Source organism: Actinia tenebrosa, unplaced genomic scaffold (assembly GCF_029948245.1).
Source record: "Actinia tenebrosa isolate PJP-AT-01 unplaced genomic scaffold, QUT_ActTen_1.0 PGA_scaffold0__85_contigs__length_37466705, whole genome shotgun sequence".
In the NCBI taxonomy this organism is placed as follows: Eukaryota; Metazoa; Cnidaria; class Anthozoa; order Actiniaria; family Actiniidae; genus Actinia; species Actinia tenebrosa.
This window is the reverse complement of record NW_028292569.1, coordinates 24126749-24143043: the sequence shown is the minus strand read 5'-3', so window position 1 is coordinate 24143043 and position 16295 is coordinate 24126749. Positions and strand designations below refer to the sequence as shown.

The 16295-nt window shown below is 39.3% G+C and overlaps 1 protein-coding gene across 1 annotated transcript; it reads right to left on the bottom strand.

Annotated features, from left to right (window-relative positions):
• Window positions 1–389: 389 nt before the first annotated feature.
• Window positions 390–15753, bottom strand: LOC116295106 (uncharacterized). Its single transcript, XM_031702836.2, has 19 exons — window positions 15551–15753; window positions 14167–14214; window positions 13929–13979; window positions 13564–13701; window positions 7955–8119; window positions 7665–7785; window positions 7440–7552; window positions 7180–7251; window positions 6782–7003; window positions 6164–6337; window positions 5112–5297; window positions 4397–4543; window positions 3816–4078; window positions 3237–3318; window positions 2824–2934; window positions 2003–2116; window positions 1787–1912; window positions 1199–1312; window positions 390–677 (listed from the first exon to the last, which is right to left on the bottom strand). Exons 1-18 carry the CDS (start codon window positions 15693–15695, stop codon window positions 1203–1205), a joined length of 2388 nt encoding a protein of 795 aa, XP_031558696.2. The 5' UTR covers window positions 15696–15753; the 3' UTR covers window positions 390–677; window positions 1199–1202.
• Between the last annotated feature and the right edge of the window lie 542 nt (window positions 15754–16295).

The window sequence follows — 16295 nt, the reverse complement described above, 5'->3', positions numbered from 1 at the left end:
TTAACTCGCTAAACTAAATATTTAATTTGGTCATGAAAGACAATGAGGACAATATGCTTCAGACAAATCTGAGGGACATTAATAAGGAAGGAAGGAAGGAAGTTTATTTATTTTACCACGGTAAAAACATCAGTCAAAGTAAAGATTTACAATTAAAAATCTGATCCTGATCTTTCTTTGTATATCACAAAGAAAAAGACACTACGAAAGAGATTTCAATTGCTAATTTTTTTTCTTTTTGTTGTTGTTGTTGTTGTTGCGAAACTGACTCCTACCTTCCACATCATCTTTTGTGTGCTGTAATTGCTGGAATCTCTCCTCAAACCTAGTGCATTACTGAAATGAATCCCACCGCATATACCCAATTGTATACTATAATCATTACGCACTTTTTAATATTTGATTATTTATTTATTTATTCATTTTTACGGTATAAGTGGTACTGCAAATTTACATCGTTATTATATACCAAGGACATAGTTTCTAAGTTCTAACAATTTTCGGTGAACATGTTTTATCTTATCTTGACAATTGAATGTTTTTTTGTTGTTGTGGTTGTTATGACTAGATTTATTGCTAATTAACTCGTATTTTGTTATCGCTGATTAAAATGCAAATTAATTTACTAAATTAATTGCAAATTATTCGATGTTAACGGTCTAGACTTCGCGTTTTCTCTGCAGACAGAATAAATTACATACATTAGTAAGTGCAGTTTTTAAAGATTCCTTTTTATCGTTGTCCTACGAAGTGTGTTCTTTATTGTACGAAGTGGTTCGTAAGATTATTGACGCACAGATTACTCTAGTTTGGATCACATATAGAAAACAGTTGATGGAAAGGAATTGTGTCTAATTTTGTTATTGATGACAGTACCATGGCAACTATTATAGATAGCACTCCAAGATAACAGTTGATGAGAACAGTCAACTATTATTGTACAATTTAACTTGGTCACCCCTTCCAATATCATTAGGTATGCCCTTAGTAATCTCTGTGCCAAATTTCATGCTTTTATCACACTTGTCACGACCAAGCCCATATATTGCAATAAGCGACCTGTCTATATGTTTCACTGTGGCCTCCTATAGTATCATCGGTAATAGTAGCATTACGAGAGAAAAATATATATTCCTAATAACTGAATTTATTAAAAAGATATATTAATTGAAAGAAATGAAATGGCAGATAGGCTTACCCTTTTAGCATTTCTTGCAGCTCTTCTTGCAGTTCACGTGCATATAGACTGGGTTCTTATCGCACTGGTCTGCCTTTGCCCACTTACTGCAACTAGGGTTGTTGTCTCCACAAACTGCACAGAATATACCAGTTATTAAACATATAGAAAATCGTACACATTTTCTTGGGATTTGTAAAGATAAAACAATTTGCTAATGATATTAATTTTCAGGAAGTTTCTTTTGGCTCGCATCTCAAGAATTCTTTTGAGGATAAAATGGCTATTATTGATATTTTTCGTGCTAGACATTGATTTGGGTAGGATCAACAAAATGCAATTTCTGGAAAATTACTTAAAACTGGTATCAATCAGCCGAATGAGTCTTATGGGATAATCTTATGATTATGACCAGCCTTCAGCGAGGGGCAAACGCTGCCTTCCATGTTCAGTCATGCATTTATATAAACTCATGAAGTTTAAGTGCACACCACCGGAGATCATAGAAAACTATTTTGGACTTAGACAAGACATAGGCTGGTAAATTAACTGGGCCATACTTTTAAAAGAAATTATCAAAACCTCGAACCTCGTGATGTTTTCGCTTACCACAAACATTGCAGCTCTTTGGGCAGTTTGCCTGCATCCATTTCTTGTTCTTCAAAGTACATTCGTCCTTTAGGGCCCAGAGTGGACATTGATCTTTGAACTTGGGGTTGTCATTGCAAGATGGAGCTGCAATTTTGGAAGAAGATATGTAAAACGAATCAACAAGAAGCAGGGATGAAAAAAAAAATTAGGAAATCATTAGAATCTATAACTTACCATTGCAAAATTCACAGCTCTTTGGACAATTGTCACCCATATATATTCTATTCTTTTGGCATTCTCCACGCTTCGCCCACAAAGGACACTGGACTGGGTTTAAATCTTTACAAACTGTAACAAAGAAGATATAGTCCTTTAGGGAAGCACGGGTGGCGTAGCGGTGTGAGAGCTCGCCTCTCATCAATGCGACCCGAGTTCGGGTCCCGCCGGGTTCGGTGTTGTATATGAGTAGAGTTGTTTGTTGGTTCTCTCCTGTGCTTCGAGGGTTTTCCGGGTTCTCCGGTTTTCCTCCCTCCTCAAAAATCAACTCCTAAATTCCAATTCGATCACGGAATGAGGGCCACAGGTTTTTTAGCCAATGGCTATTAAGTGCTACCCTCGTGAAAAAAGGAAGGTATTAGAATGCGAAAAAAGAGCTATGGTTTGAGTGCATGTGTTCAGAGTGTGTTCAGACGTTTGTTGGTAGGAGATCTGAAATCTGAAATCTGAGACCAAAGTAGCATGCTGCAAAATGTAATACTATTCACAGCAGAACAACGTAGTTTGCTTATATAATGCGATATGAAGAATGAACTTTGAAATGTGATTTTTCGTATTCTTGCCATAAGACATAAAAGGCACAAAAATTAAAATAGGTGTATATTTTATCGAACGTCACTTTTGAATGGATTGACGTCATAGAAAATTCATAAATTCATCCAAATTTGCAGTATGATCGCAATCGTGAAAGACAGGAATATCAACTAATGAGCTGTAATTTAAAAGAATGTAGGCAGATAGATTGAGACCCATATATATACGAGGCTGTTTCTGCTTACCACCACAAACTTGGCAGCTCTTAGGGCAGTGTTTCTTCATCCAGACTGTGTTAGTGTTACAAGCTCCGCTTGCTGACCACTTGGCGCAGGATATGTACTCATCTTGACAAGCTATTAAAAAAAAAGAGGAGAAAGATTCACATGTATTAAGGGTACCTAATTAACGTCAATATTTATGTCTATTGAACCAGCCACTGCGCAACAGATCATTGTGGTGGTCAAACGGAACGTTTCTTGCATAACCGTCTCTGTCAACAGCCCGACACGGCACGGCACGGCACGTTCGTATCATCAGTTTTTTTACGCGAGTACATAAAGAGTCAATTTTATATAGCATTTAATCTGTAATTTTCAACCCAACCCAGATTGATTACTAGGCTTTGAAAAGGCTAACATTTAGATGCTGTACTTACAGCATTTGCCTGGGTCTATGTACACATCATCTATAGCTATATCAGAGTAGCCCACACTGCCGACAGTTGCAACTATCTCGAGCTGAAACACACAAGCAAAACAAAAGAGGTCACTATATATACAGGCGAAATCCAAAACGATAATTAAAGACTAAAGGAAAAAAATTGTTCAGTAATGAATCGAGCTTCCTTTCAGGTTTGCGCGCTCATCCAAATGTTATATGCGACAAAGTTGACGGGACATAAAGCTAAAAGTTTGTGGATGGCAATAATCCCCTTCACAATTCCCAGCGCCATCTTGAAAGGTAGCCGTGCCTTTGTTTTGAAGCGAGGCGTGGATAATTGTTCAAGGTATTAAAAACGCAATCTATCATTTCAAGCTCTCATCGTCTCGCTTCGATGCAGAGGCACGGCCACCTTTCAAGATGGCGCAGGGAACTGTCAAAGGCACTATTCGTAAGAATTATTTAAGATAATTCAATCATCAAAATTAAATTAAATCGAACACTTTAAATTAGGGGCATAAAATGTCTTTAGAAAATGGTCTTGAAAGGCTTCACATAGGAATATGCAACTTACCTTAAAACCCTCATTCGCCTGAATAGTTGCCGTCCCAAGATGCCAAGGTGTACCCTGATTCCCCTTTTTGAAAAAGATATTTCTTGTTGGTGATCCTGGTCGATGAAGTCTAACTTCCAACGATCCCATTGTATTACCATACATTGTATAGTAAAACTTGAGACACTGGGAACCTGTTTTACTAGATGTCAGAGTTGGGCTTGTCAGTATCGCCTGGTCACCATGTTTTGCAGGACTAGATGATTCCATGTATAAGTAATAACCTGCAATGATAAAAAGGTAAATTATACACCGTGAAAAGATGAAAAAATAATAATAACTAAATATACTACTAATAATATACTAATAACCTGGTAAATATTTTGTAAATATATGTTATTAGTTTTTCTATTTCAATTTCATAAATGTGGATAAACATTTATCCAGAAAGGGTTTTCAATTATTGAACTAAAAGGTTTCGTTTCCATTTTTCTTCAAGAATCAAATATTTTGCTTCCTCGTCGGCTCGCACCTCATTATTCACACTTCGAACGAAATTTTCGTAATATGGAATATGGAAGTAAAGATATCAGAATTTTTACCTTTTCCAGTAGTGTGATCACTCATTGGTCCAGTATCCAAGGTCTTCGTGAAAGCAGTGTGTCTGATCCACTGTAGCTTTGTACCGACTTTATTCTTCCACATGCCAAAGGGATGACTTGAGTCATCAAAAGTGGTATCATCCTTGCCTTTAAATTGAACAAAGAAGAACTGATGTCATTAAGTATTTCTGGTGCGAGACGTTTACATTCGCGAATTCGATCAAGAATTGCATGGGTTGCCATTAAATAAACGACATAAAAAATAATCAGATGATGGGACAGCACGACTTGCTATTTCTTCCTTCCTTGCTTCGTTGCTTCGTTGCTTCGTTGCTTCGTTGCTTCGTTGCTTCGTTGCTTCGTTGCTTCGTTGCTTCGTTGCTTCGTTGCTTCGTTGCTTCGTTGCTTCCTTGCTTCCTTGCTTCCTTGCTTCCTTGCTTCCTTGCTTCCTTCATTCCTTCCTTGCTTCCTTAGATTATCCTTTTTATTTTTATTTATTTTTCTTCGCAATGAAAAGAAGATACATCACAATGGTCATGACTCATCATCAAACATTCTTACTCCCTAAGTGAGATGTTTGAACTTTGGATACATTTCTTAAAATTAAGATCTTTGTAATTGCCCATCCTTTGGCATTTAACCCATAGACTGATTACAGCTAGTAATGTCAACATTAATCCGCATTAGGGTGATAATATACCATCAGATTACATACCCATATGGCATCGTTTGATGGTGCATATCTCTTCCTCTTTCGCCTCTCCTTTACATGGTTTACCATACTTAGAAGGAGCAGGGTTGTTACACTGCCTTGTTCGGCTTCGCACTCCATCATCGCAACTAGCACTGCATGCAGTCCATGCACCCCAGTTACCCCAGTGACCACTGATTGAATTTCGTGCTGGAAAAAGGTTATGCCATTGATAATTGTCGTATTTACATACACAAAGATAATTGGGCGACGTTGGCGTGAGAGTCGTGACGATGCCGGATAAATTTGAATCCGCAACTTTCACACTGAAACCGAAAAAAACGTTTTCGAATTCCGTCCACAAATGAAAACATCTGAGCATGCGCATCGAAGCTGAAATTGAACCCGTGGTGAATCGTTAGCTTTTCCGCAAAGTTTCCATGTCAATCATGACGTCATCTAAGTTCCGGATGCGAAATGTTCTCCGTACACATTTATACGGCTAGCCGTCGTTTTCACATTGTTCCGCTCTGGAGACCGTATTCGAAAAGTTCCGTTTTCGGTGAAGAATTGTTCCGGATTCGTCCGGACTGGTGTGGACGGAAGGGCTAACCGAATTAATAAAGTTGCGGATTCAAATTTATCTGGCATAGTGTGGACGGGGCCTAAGACAAAATTTGTTTCATCGGTCCTGCCTCATTGCTTACATGATGAGAAGCTGGTGATTACGGCTGAAACATATGCGCTTGGATGGTTAGATTCCATCCGAACTAGATTTCGTTCAGCTAGCTCGTAAATTTATCCAACGGATTAATCCTTATCTAATGGATGAGTGATGCTGTTATCCAATAGATTTATCCACTGAATAAGATTTCTCCGTCGGATAGCGCTATTCGCCCTTTGTGCAACCAGGCCCAGGGGATTAAATCACGGACTCATGTAAATTTATTAAAGATCTAATAATAATGTTTTCTTTGAAGCACTTTTCGCAATCTTAGCTGCTTCATTATCGTCGTCGTCGATGTTGACACCACCGTCACCATTCAGATTTTTCATGGATATCAAACAATACCTACCTAAGCACTCCATTCGGGTACACTTTTTGGAATCTTTTTCTATGCCATAAACATTAACGTTGCCTCCACAGCTTTTAGGATCCCCACTATGGAAGCAGTAGCGTTCTCTTGACTTGAAACAATTTTTATCACATGATGTAAAATCAGACCACTTGGTCCAACCTAATTTCTTAGCTGAAAACAAACATGTAAACAAACGTGTATGTTTTTAAAAATATCAGCTATCATGGAGGACGCTACAACCGAGAACAAATTCACCTTTGAAATATAAATTCTTCGGTTTGGGGTAATGTTTTCCCATTTCAGACCACGTGCCATTCCCTTGAGAATAAGATTCTTTGTTTGAGCTGTATCCATATTCATGTGTCTTCTCATGTGCAACCGAGCGCAAATCTTAATTAAAGAAATGATACTCTAGGGAATGACATGTGGTCTGAAATGGGGAAACATTACCCCAAACCGAAGAGGTCTATTGAAGCTCTTATCGGCAGCTAGCGCTTAAAGCTATTAGGACTAAAAATCTAAAAGGGCTTGGCAGAAGCTATCTCCAAAGCAATTAGTCCTTTAATGAACCGACATTTCAGACTTGTGCGCAAGATCATAGATTCAAGGACTTACTTTTACAGTCATACAGAGCGTTGATTTCAATAATATCTGCTTCACTTAAGCGATGATTCTGCGTTCCAAATTTTTTATTTTCGTTGCCAATGGCAACAATGGTAGGCTTTCCGTTTTTGGTGAATGCTGTGCGATCGTAGTGCATGATGGATTCGTAATCATATAATTGTCCCATTGCGTCGATAGAATTCCAGTCGTACTTGGAAAATTGGTCATCGAACCCTGAACATAGGCAAAACCGTCTAAGTTAGTTAAAAATAAAGAGATCGAGGAAGGAGCTCTTAGAAAAACACGGAAATTTCCTATATATATAAACAAAAATAAAAAATATGTAAATAAGTAAATAAATATGTAAATAAATAGAAAACATATAGCAATGGTAATGGTGTGAGTTATACCTGTTTGGATATTCTCCCATTTGACGGACACAAATTTATCGCGGTCTGCACGAGCCTGTTCGTGCCAAAAACCTGGAGAAAATAAACGTGTAGAAATTATTTATCAAGAATCCATGCAGTGACTACGACCTAGTCATAGGTATATTACTGTTCAATGTATTTCAACAATAATTAAAGAGAAATAACTTATACCATCATTGGTGAGGCCAAAGGCTTATGGGGCATTACAGGATAATTATATTACAAGCAGCTTATATCACCTAAAGCATGTAACAGTTCGTGTATAATGGTGCCAGGGAAGTTGCATCCACTACCAAGAGAGATGGGCTGGCCAACAGGTGCAACGTAATGCCTCCCTATCTTAGAAGAGCATCTGAGTAACACAGAACACAAAAACAATTCTTAATATTAATTTGATATGTGTAAGGTACGAAGGTAAATCGAGAAGATCATAGTTTCAACGAAATTTGAAGCCAGATTTTTACCCAGTATTCCTATTGAAGTAGATATGGTTTCCATGTACACCAGGCTGATAAGGTACGAAACGAAGACATGTGTGTTTGTGGTACTCCGCGAAAGCAATGAACAGGTTTTTCTTGATATGCACTGCAAAAAAAAATTAATACGGCGAAGGAGTAAATTTTAAATGCCTATACTAAATGACAAAAAATACATCATAAACCTTTCCAGGAGACGCTCCATGCAGGGGATTTGTTTGGTCCCCCTGTGCTCTTATGAGATCCTTAGCTTGTCTATTCTATCGAATTATACTTACTCATATCAGGTGTGAGTTTGTAGGGGATTATCCTTGATTGCCACAGTCGTTTTCTCGATCGAATGGCATTTCTTTTCGTTCTTGTTCGGTTTGGTAAATGAAGGAGTTTCTCAAGATCTTCATCTTCAATGATATCTCCTTGGTAAAGGCCTTCTATTTTCTTGCCTGTGCATTTAATGTCAAGAGTCAGTGCGGGTATATAGTTTTCTTAATAATTTACACTTCATTATTTATTTAGCAAGATTTTGATTAAGAGAAAGATATTTCCTTCCAAGATGGCTTTTAAAAATAGACCAAGGGCATTGAATATTTTCCCATTTCAAATTAATACATAGCCCTGAGAGAAATGTGTAAATCTAGAGAGGAGAGCCAGGGGACAACATTTCCATTCGATCTGCTAGTTAGCCATGCCCTGACTTAGATCAGCCCAGAGGTTGTTTTAGGGTTTGATCCGCTTGTTAGCCATGCCCTGACTTATATTAGCCCAGCGGTTGATTCCTTGTTCAATCTGTGAGTTAGCCATGTCCGGACTTTGATCAGTCAAGAGGTTGTTTCAGGCTTTGATCTGCTAGTAACTAGCCATATGCTCTGGATGATCAGTCCAGAGATTGTTTATGTATTTAATTAAATTTGAAGGATTTAAAATCTAAACAAGAGCTGAGAATCAGCATGAAAAGAATGCTAACTAACTGTAGTGACTCGACGCCATATCTAGATCAACTATTTATTATTCACAACTTAGCTAATTATCATACATGATTAGTTGCTATGGATACTACATCTCTCCCTTTCTTCCAAATGTCCATGTGTCTTTCGTATGATTACTGAATTATATAACCTAATTATTATCATTGCTAAATACTGTTATCTTTTTTTCTTTTTTCTTTTTCATGTTCAAGTACAATAAACTCAACTATAACAATGTTCCATGTCCTCTATCCCTAAGGGTACATATAGTAGTCTTCAAACTTCTTGGGTCTTCGTCTTTCCCTTCTTGGTCGGCTTGCTTTCTCTCCTTCATCTTGTGGTTTTTCTCTTTCCACTCGCTCTTCGGTTTTCTCCTGTTTAACTTCAGTCATCTTTGATGATTTCTCCTTCAGCTCCGCTTGTTTCTTTTCGTTGTTCGGTGGTTTCTTCCGATCCTCATGACTTTTGGTTTCCCTCAGAGTTCTCTCTCTAGGGTCTTCCTGCTTGGTGTCTGTTGTCTCCTTCGGTTCTTCCTGGCTTGGTCCAACCGTTTCTGTTTCATCTGCTGTGTTGATGACAGTGTTGACTAGTTTGAAGTAACTTGCGTCCCGACAAACTGTGCGTCCATCTGTTGTTCTTCTTGCTGTTATCTTGGATCCTTGAATATCGCAGATTGTATAGAATATGGGTTCATATGGTGTGCTCCATTTGTTTTTCTTCTCTTGTTTGACTAACACGTAGTCTCCGAGTAGCAGTCTCTTTTCCTTTGTTCGATTGTTTTCTCTCTGCACTTTCATCTTCTCCTTGTATCTTGCGTCGTTCTTGTTTATCTGTTCGTCTTCTTCTGATGTCTGTTTGTTGGGTGCTATGTAATCGAGCTTCGTTCTTACAGCTACTCCCCTCATCGCCTCGTAGGGTGATACTGCTGTTGCTGGATGTGGAGTTGACCTGTATGCGGTGAGCATGTCATGAATTGCGTTCTGACTTTCTAGTTTATCTTTGCCTTGTAGGTGCGCTATTTGTTCTGTTTTATTCAGCATCTGCATAAACCTTTCAGCTTCTCCATTCGCTCTAGGGTGTAATGGTGTTACCTTGTGATGTTGAAATCCCTCTTTTCTTGCGAAGTCTTCAAAGTCTCTTGAGTTGAATGGTGGTCCATTGTCGCTTTCTATCCTCCTTGGTGTCCCGTATGTCGCAAATACATGTTTCAACCTCTCTTTGTTGGTTGTGAAAGAAGTTGATGATACTCTTTCTACGACAGGGTATCTTGTTCTTTTGTCAATAATGACTAGGTTGTAGTGTCCGTCAGGATAGGGTCCGCCATGATCCAGTGATACAGTGTCCCAGGGCTTGTCTGGAATACTTGAAGCCTTGATTGGTTCTGTTTGTTTGTCTTTCGTTGCAACCTGGCACTCGTAACATTGGTCAATAGCGTTGTCTATCATGTGATTCATATACGGGAACCAATACTTCTCTCTTAACATTCTCTTTGTCTTTGTCTTCCCAAGGTGTCCTAGACTGTGTCCTATCTTCACTACTTTTCTTTGAAGATTCTCTGGTAGTACAATTCTTTCCTCTCTAAAGATCAATCCTTCCGCTGTTGATAGTTCTTGCTTTATGTGTGTGTAGGGTTCTATGTCTCTGTCTTTTCGGAATTTCTCCCAGTCACCTTTCGCTATCCTTTGAGATAGTTTCTGCAATGTCTTGTCTTTCAGTGTCTCTTCTCTTATCCTTTCCAGAACTACTGAATGCTCTGCTTCTACAGTCCATTTGATGATCTTCTCGGTGCCGTCGTCTTCTGTCTCGGGTAATGGATGCCTGGAGAGGTAGTCTAATGGGTCGGCTTCGTCCTTTCCGGGTTCATAGATCAGTTCATAGTCTACATCTTGCATCTGCATAACCCACTTCTCAATCCTTGGAGGCATATTGGTCTTTGTCTTGTTGAATAGTGGTAATAGTGGTTTATGTGCCGTGATGATTGTGAACCTTGGCGCTCCCAGTAAGTACACTCTTAGTCGATCTTTGGCCCACTTGATGGCGAGTGCGTCTTTCTCTGTCTGGCTGTATTTTCTTTCAACATCTGTCATTGTGCGGCTTATGAAGTGTACCGGCTGCATACCTCTTTCTGTCTTCTGAAGTAGAGCTGCAGATAAACCCTCGTTGAAGCTTGCCTCTGTTCTCAGGATGATTTGTCTGTCTGGGTCGAAGTACGCCATTGTCTTCTTGTCAGATAGGCTGTTTTGTATTGTCTGGAATGCCTTCTGTTCTTTCTTTCCCCACTGGAACTTGACTTCTCTTCTCGTCAGTTGGTGGAGTGGTGATGCGATGCTTGCGTAGTCTTCAATAAAGTTGTCTAAGTATCCGGCCATCCCGAGGAAACTTCTTACTTCTTCTTTGCTCTTGGGTGCTCCGCACTCTTTGATCGCTCTGACTTTGTCAGGGGATGGTCTCAGTCCGTTCTTGGTAAACACGTGACCGAAGAATTCGATTTCCTCTTTTTCGAATTCGCACTTCTCTCTGTTGAACGTGATTCCATGATCTCTGGCTCTTTGTAGTACTGTTTGCAGAATTTCTTTGTGCTCCTCTTTATCTTTCCCCCCTAGCAGAATATCGTCTCGTTGGTTGAGGCAGTGCGGGATGTCTCCAAATACTTTGAACATCGCTTCATCGAAAACGTCTTGAGAAGATTTGGCTCCAAAAATCAGTCTTCGTGGTCGATAATTCCCCCATGGTGTACTGAATGTCGCTACTTTTCTCGTCTCTGGGTCCAGTGTCATCTGATGGTATCCCTGTTTGAGGTCGAGCTTCGAGAATATTTTGCAATCATGGAGATGGTATATGAAGTCATCGATTTTCGGTGCTTGTACACATCTGCTTCTTTTCATGGATTCGTTGGGGATCCTCATGTCAATGCTGGCTCTTATCATGTGTGGCTCTAGCTCATCTTTCTTGGTCTCTGAAAACTTTGGTTTGGGCTGCACAACAAGGGGTGAACACCAAGTTATCGCTTCGCCGGGTGTGACTTTCTCGAATATCTCTTTCTCTATCCCTTCGTCTAGCCATTTCTTCAGGGGTTTCTGCAGGTGATAGGGTACGTTTCTCGGTTTCTGTGCTATGGGTGTCGCGTCTGGGTCCATCTCAAGCTTGACCTGCATGCTCTCTCCCGTATCTTTCTCTTTGAAGCATCCGATTCCTTGGAATACGTCGTCGAACTCTGTCAGGAGTCCCTCGATGTCGTCTGAGGTTGTGCTAACGGTCTTGATTCTCAGGTCGTTGGGTTCTTTTAGTATTCCGTCTGGTTCAATTCTGAGCATTCCTAGGTCTAGTAGTGTCTTCTTGCTTATGAGTGGTGGTGAGTCCATCTTCCCCTTTATCACTAGGAATTTCGTCTTCACTCCTCTGGTCTTGTTTCTCAGCGTTACTGGAAATTCTCCTTTGACCTCTAGCTTGCTCTGTAAGGTTCTTACTCTTTCTTCGCTTGGAAACAGTTCCTGTATCTCTTGAGATCTGTGCTTGAGTGCTCTGAATTGGTACTCGTCCATTATGTTAGCGCTAGCTCCACTGTCGGGCTCCATGTCTGCGTCTAGGTCTGCTATTCTTAATCGCATGGTGTTCGTCTTTCCTCCTGATCTCACGCTTTTGGCTCTCTGGTCAATGTGGCTGGCTGTTTGCTGTAGGAATTCCTCGTCGGATTCACTGCTGGATTCTGCGGTCTTTTTCACTTGTCTCTGGGGTCTCGCGGTTCTACTGTTCTCTTTTTCTTGTCTCTGTGTTTTGTTACAGCATTTTGCGAAGTGGTTGTATTTTCCGCATTTTAAACACTGCTTCCCGTATGCTGGACAGTCTTTACCTGGTTTGTGTGTTCCTGCGTTGCCACAGTAGTAACACGGTTTTTCGGTGTTGTTATATCCTCCGGGTTTAGCTTGTTGTTGTCTTCTTGCTTGCTGGTTATTTGGTCTTTGCTGTGATCTTCTATTTTGTTGTCGTGGTTTGGTTGGTGGTTTGCCACGATTTAGTCTCGCCACCTTGTGTTCGGTTTTCATGTCTTTCACTTGTTGGCTGATGTCTTCGCGTTGGCTTGCTTCGTCTATGAATCGATCCAGATTCCATCTCTTTCTAATGCATTCTTTAATGAGGTCTTCGTTCGACACTGTTTGGATCAGATGTTCTAGGATACGCTCGTCGAGTTGGACTCCGAATTCGCAATCCTTTGCTTTCTCTCTTATCCTTGCGGCGTAATTGACAATTGTCTCGTTGGATTCCATTCTCTCCTTGCTAAATGTGTATCTCGCATGGTGTTTGTTCTTCCTAGGTAGAAAATGGTTGTTTAATTTCCTCTTGAGTTTCTCGTAGTCGTCCTCGATTTCTTCTCCTATCGGTTCTGGTAGGATTCGAGCAAGTTTCTTGATTTCTGGTCCGCCGTAAATTTTCAAAGCGCTGACCTTGTCTTTGACCTTTTCAATTTCTAAGTAGGATATTTCTTCCTCGAAATCCTCTAACCATTCTTCCCAAGCTCTACCCGTTTCTAATCTATTCTCTGGGTTTTTGAACTTTTCAATACTTAGTGCTTTTGTTGTTGTAAATACTTTGATCTCTGTTTTTTCTGCTGCTGGTGGTTCCGTCGGGTCTTCGTCGTTGTCGGACATGTTTCTCTGCACGTGCTCGAATGACTCTTCTGATTTTTTCTTCTTTCGCTGCTGTTTCTTCTTTACTGGTCGGATCCTAGTTTATCTTGAGTTGATTTTCTTTCTCTTGAGTTGATTTCTTTTCCCTTTTTCTTGGTTTCTGCTTCTTTTCGGCGTTTTTAGATCCCGACTCGTCGCCATATGTAGTGACTCGACGCCATATCTAGATCAACTATTTATTATTCACAACTTAGCTAATTATCATACATGATTAGTTGCTATGGATACTACACTAACCTTCGTTATCCTTCTCGATGTTCTCAAAAACATCCGGTTCCTTCGATCTTTTTGTTTCCTGATCTCTCAGAGCCTTTTTCCTCTTCTCCAAGTGAGCCATGTTTACAGCCAGAATCCTACCGTGCACTGTCTCGTATTCTGTAAAACCATGGAAATTTCTTGAAATACTTTAAAAATTAAGAATACTTAAAAAAAGTAGATCTAGCTTTGATTAGCACGGGCATGCATGAATTCTCTCTCACAGTTTGCCGACTGATTGGCTACGTTATAACCACAATGGCAAGTACGATTTTTCAACTAGATTTTTTATTTCCCATTATTAACCAGTATATTTTGTCTGAATATATTAGTTCAAAGACACTTACCTCTGTTGGCAATTTCCAGGATCTCAGGATCCTCGCTTACTTGTTGAGACTCTGTAAAATTAAAATGGTCAATGACAAAATTACCATAATCCATGCATTCAACTGGACTGTATCAAGAGAGGTGAAAGGATTGGATAGCAACCCGCATTTCCATCCCTTTACATAAATACATCTATTTCCCTCACTGTCGTCTAGCATGCCATTACAAGCAAAGATGTCTTTGGAATCATTATTTTACCTAGGTCTTTGGAAGAGTCTTGGACGCCAACTTTGTGTTTTTCAAATTCTTTTGAAAAAGGAAAAAAATGTTAAGTGGGGCTGGAATTGAGTAAACGTTCTATTTCTCTCTTTCTCTTCTCCTGTCTTCTCTTCTTCTCTCCTCTCTTTCCCTTTCAGTCTCCTCTCCCCGTCTCACGTTTCTTTGCCTCACCTCATCTCTGCCTCCCCTCATCCCTGCCTCTCCTCATCCCTGCCTCCCCTTTTTCATATGTAAAATCCAACGTAATAAACTCTGCGATCCTTGAAGATATCACTGATAAAGCACAGCATGGCCTGATTCCTTTCTTATCATAAAGCTATTTCTTTAGGAATGTTTATCAACTTTGAAATAGTTGAATGATTTTCATTCGAGCGTAAAGATCTAAGTGACTACGCTGTATAACAGCCGAGCGTCTTTATGCTTCATTGCTCAGTTCAGAGTGACAACCATACTCCATCCAGTAGATACAAAGTACTGGATGTTAAGTATTGGACATAAAAGACATTTTAGCTCGTATCCATTCAGGAGATGCACTAAACAAACGCAGCAGCAAAGTGTCTATTTAATGCGACCGTAAGACCGTTTCAAAAGTGCATCATGCTGTGCGATAATTTTGTACCACATGTAATAAGTTAGAATTTAAATTTGTTGTCAAAATATTTCTCACTTCAAACAGCAATACTATTGGCTTCATTGTGCAGGCTGCATTGTTCGTTTGTCAAGATAATGCTACTTCTCCAATTCATCCCCCACCCCCCTTTTGTAATAAATGAGTGGTCGCTATATGAATGCTGTTAATTATAATTTATAAACTATATGTACAAGAAAAACGTTGTTCGATTTCAGCAGGCTTCATAGTCACAATATTTTCCCCCGCTAAACTTTGTCCTTCACCTAATCAAGTACGTTGATGTTAGTATGGAAATGAGAATTTCAAAAACTTCATAACATGTAGCCGGTGATCATGATTAGTATCAAAGTTTGCTATAAACTTGGATGATCATACAGAAATCATAAGATATAAAACAAAATAGATGAAGATCTTTTGTGATTTAATACTGATCTTCGCGTGATCATCCATCGATATTTTTCAGGAAAACCTTGTGTAGACTGTGTACAATAGACGACTAGTACTGACCTTTTCACACGTGACAGAGAGCAAAATTTATAAAATCATTCATGAACTACTTCATGAGAAAAATCCCTTCTCGTATGTTATAGTTTTTTTAATTGTGACATACGAATGAGGTAATTTTTGTGGTGGTTTATTAAATTTTTGAAAATACTGCAACTATGTAAAGTTCTGTACTACATTCCTTCATTTGTTTAACTCGGATTGTATACATGGACATACACAACTTACCTTCATTGATCGCATCGTATACAATGTTAATATCGGTTCTGTCGGTTGTTGGCTTGGCTGTGGAAAACCCACAGAAAAAAAGGCTCAGAATTACAAATATCCCCAAATAAGAACTCATCTTAGCAGAGTATCTTTTTCTGGCCATGCGAGTTTAGGCGCTCCTTTCGGCGTCTTCTCAGTTTGAAAGGCAACCGTTAAAAGGGACGCTACTAGTAATATAATAGCTTTGTATGTCAACACAGATTTAAACTAGAACCGGTCAAGTAGAACAATGTGTCAACAAAGTGAGACGTTGGGGACTTCGAGTTCGAGACTGAAAATTTTACGTTTTATCTTTATTTTCTCTTTACAAAGGTTTTCAGTGATATCGTACTTGCAAGCACAAGTTTGCGTGCTTTTTGAACGATGATTTATCGTAATTAAAAAAGTTGGCAAAAGTTTTAATATTTATGGCTCCATATACGAGCAACAGACCGAGAAGCAGAACAGAGGCAGTGCAGTTTGGAAGATACAAAAAACCCAGTCTTGCAACGAAAAACTCTTTCAATCTATCTTTATCAGTTTACTTTTTTCTTTTATTCTCCAACTTCTTCTTCTTCTTCATTTTTTTTTTTTTTTTCCCCGACAAATATCACTTGTTTTTTGGTCCTTAATAGTATCCCCGAATAACGAAAGAATGTTTGCGAATAAAATTTATTTTTTTATAATGAATTCATTCGTACATAGTTTATCCAAGTGCACCCAA

Excerpts from the sequence above, each read along its gene's own strand:
- LOC116295106 (XM_031702836.2), bottom strand. The coding sequence starts at position 15,695 with ATGGCCAGAAAAAGATACTCTGCTAAGATGAGTTCTTATTTGGGGATA. Across the intron at positions 13,702-13,928 it reads CCTGGAAATTGCCAACAGAG|AATACGAGACAGTGCACGGT; the intron begins GTAAGTGTCTTT and ends ATGGTTTTACAG. Across the intron at positions 4,544-5,111 it reads CATCAAACGATGCCATATGG|GCAAGGATGATACCACTTTT; the intron begins GTATGTAATCTG and ends TTCAATTTAAAG.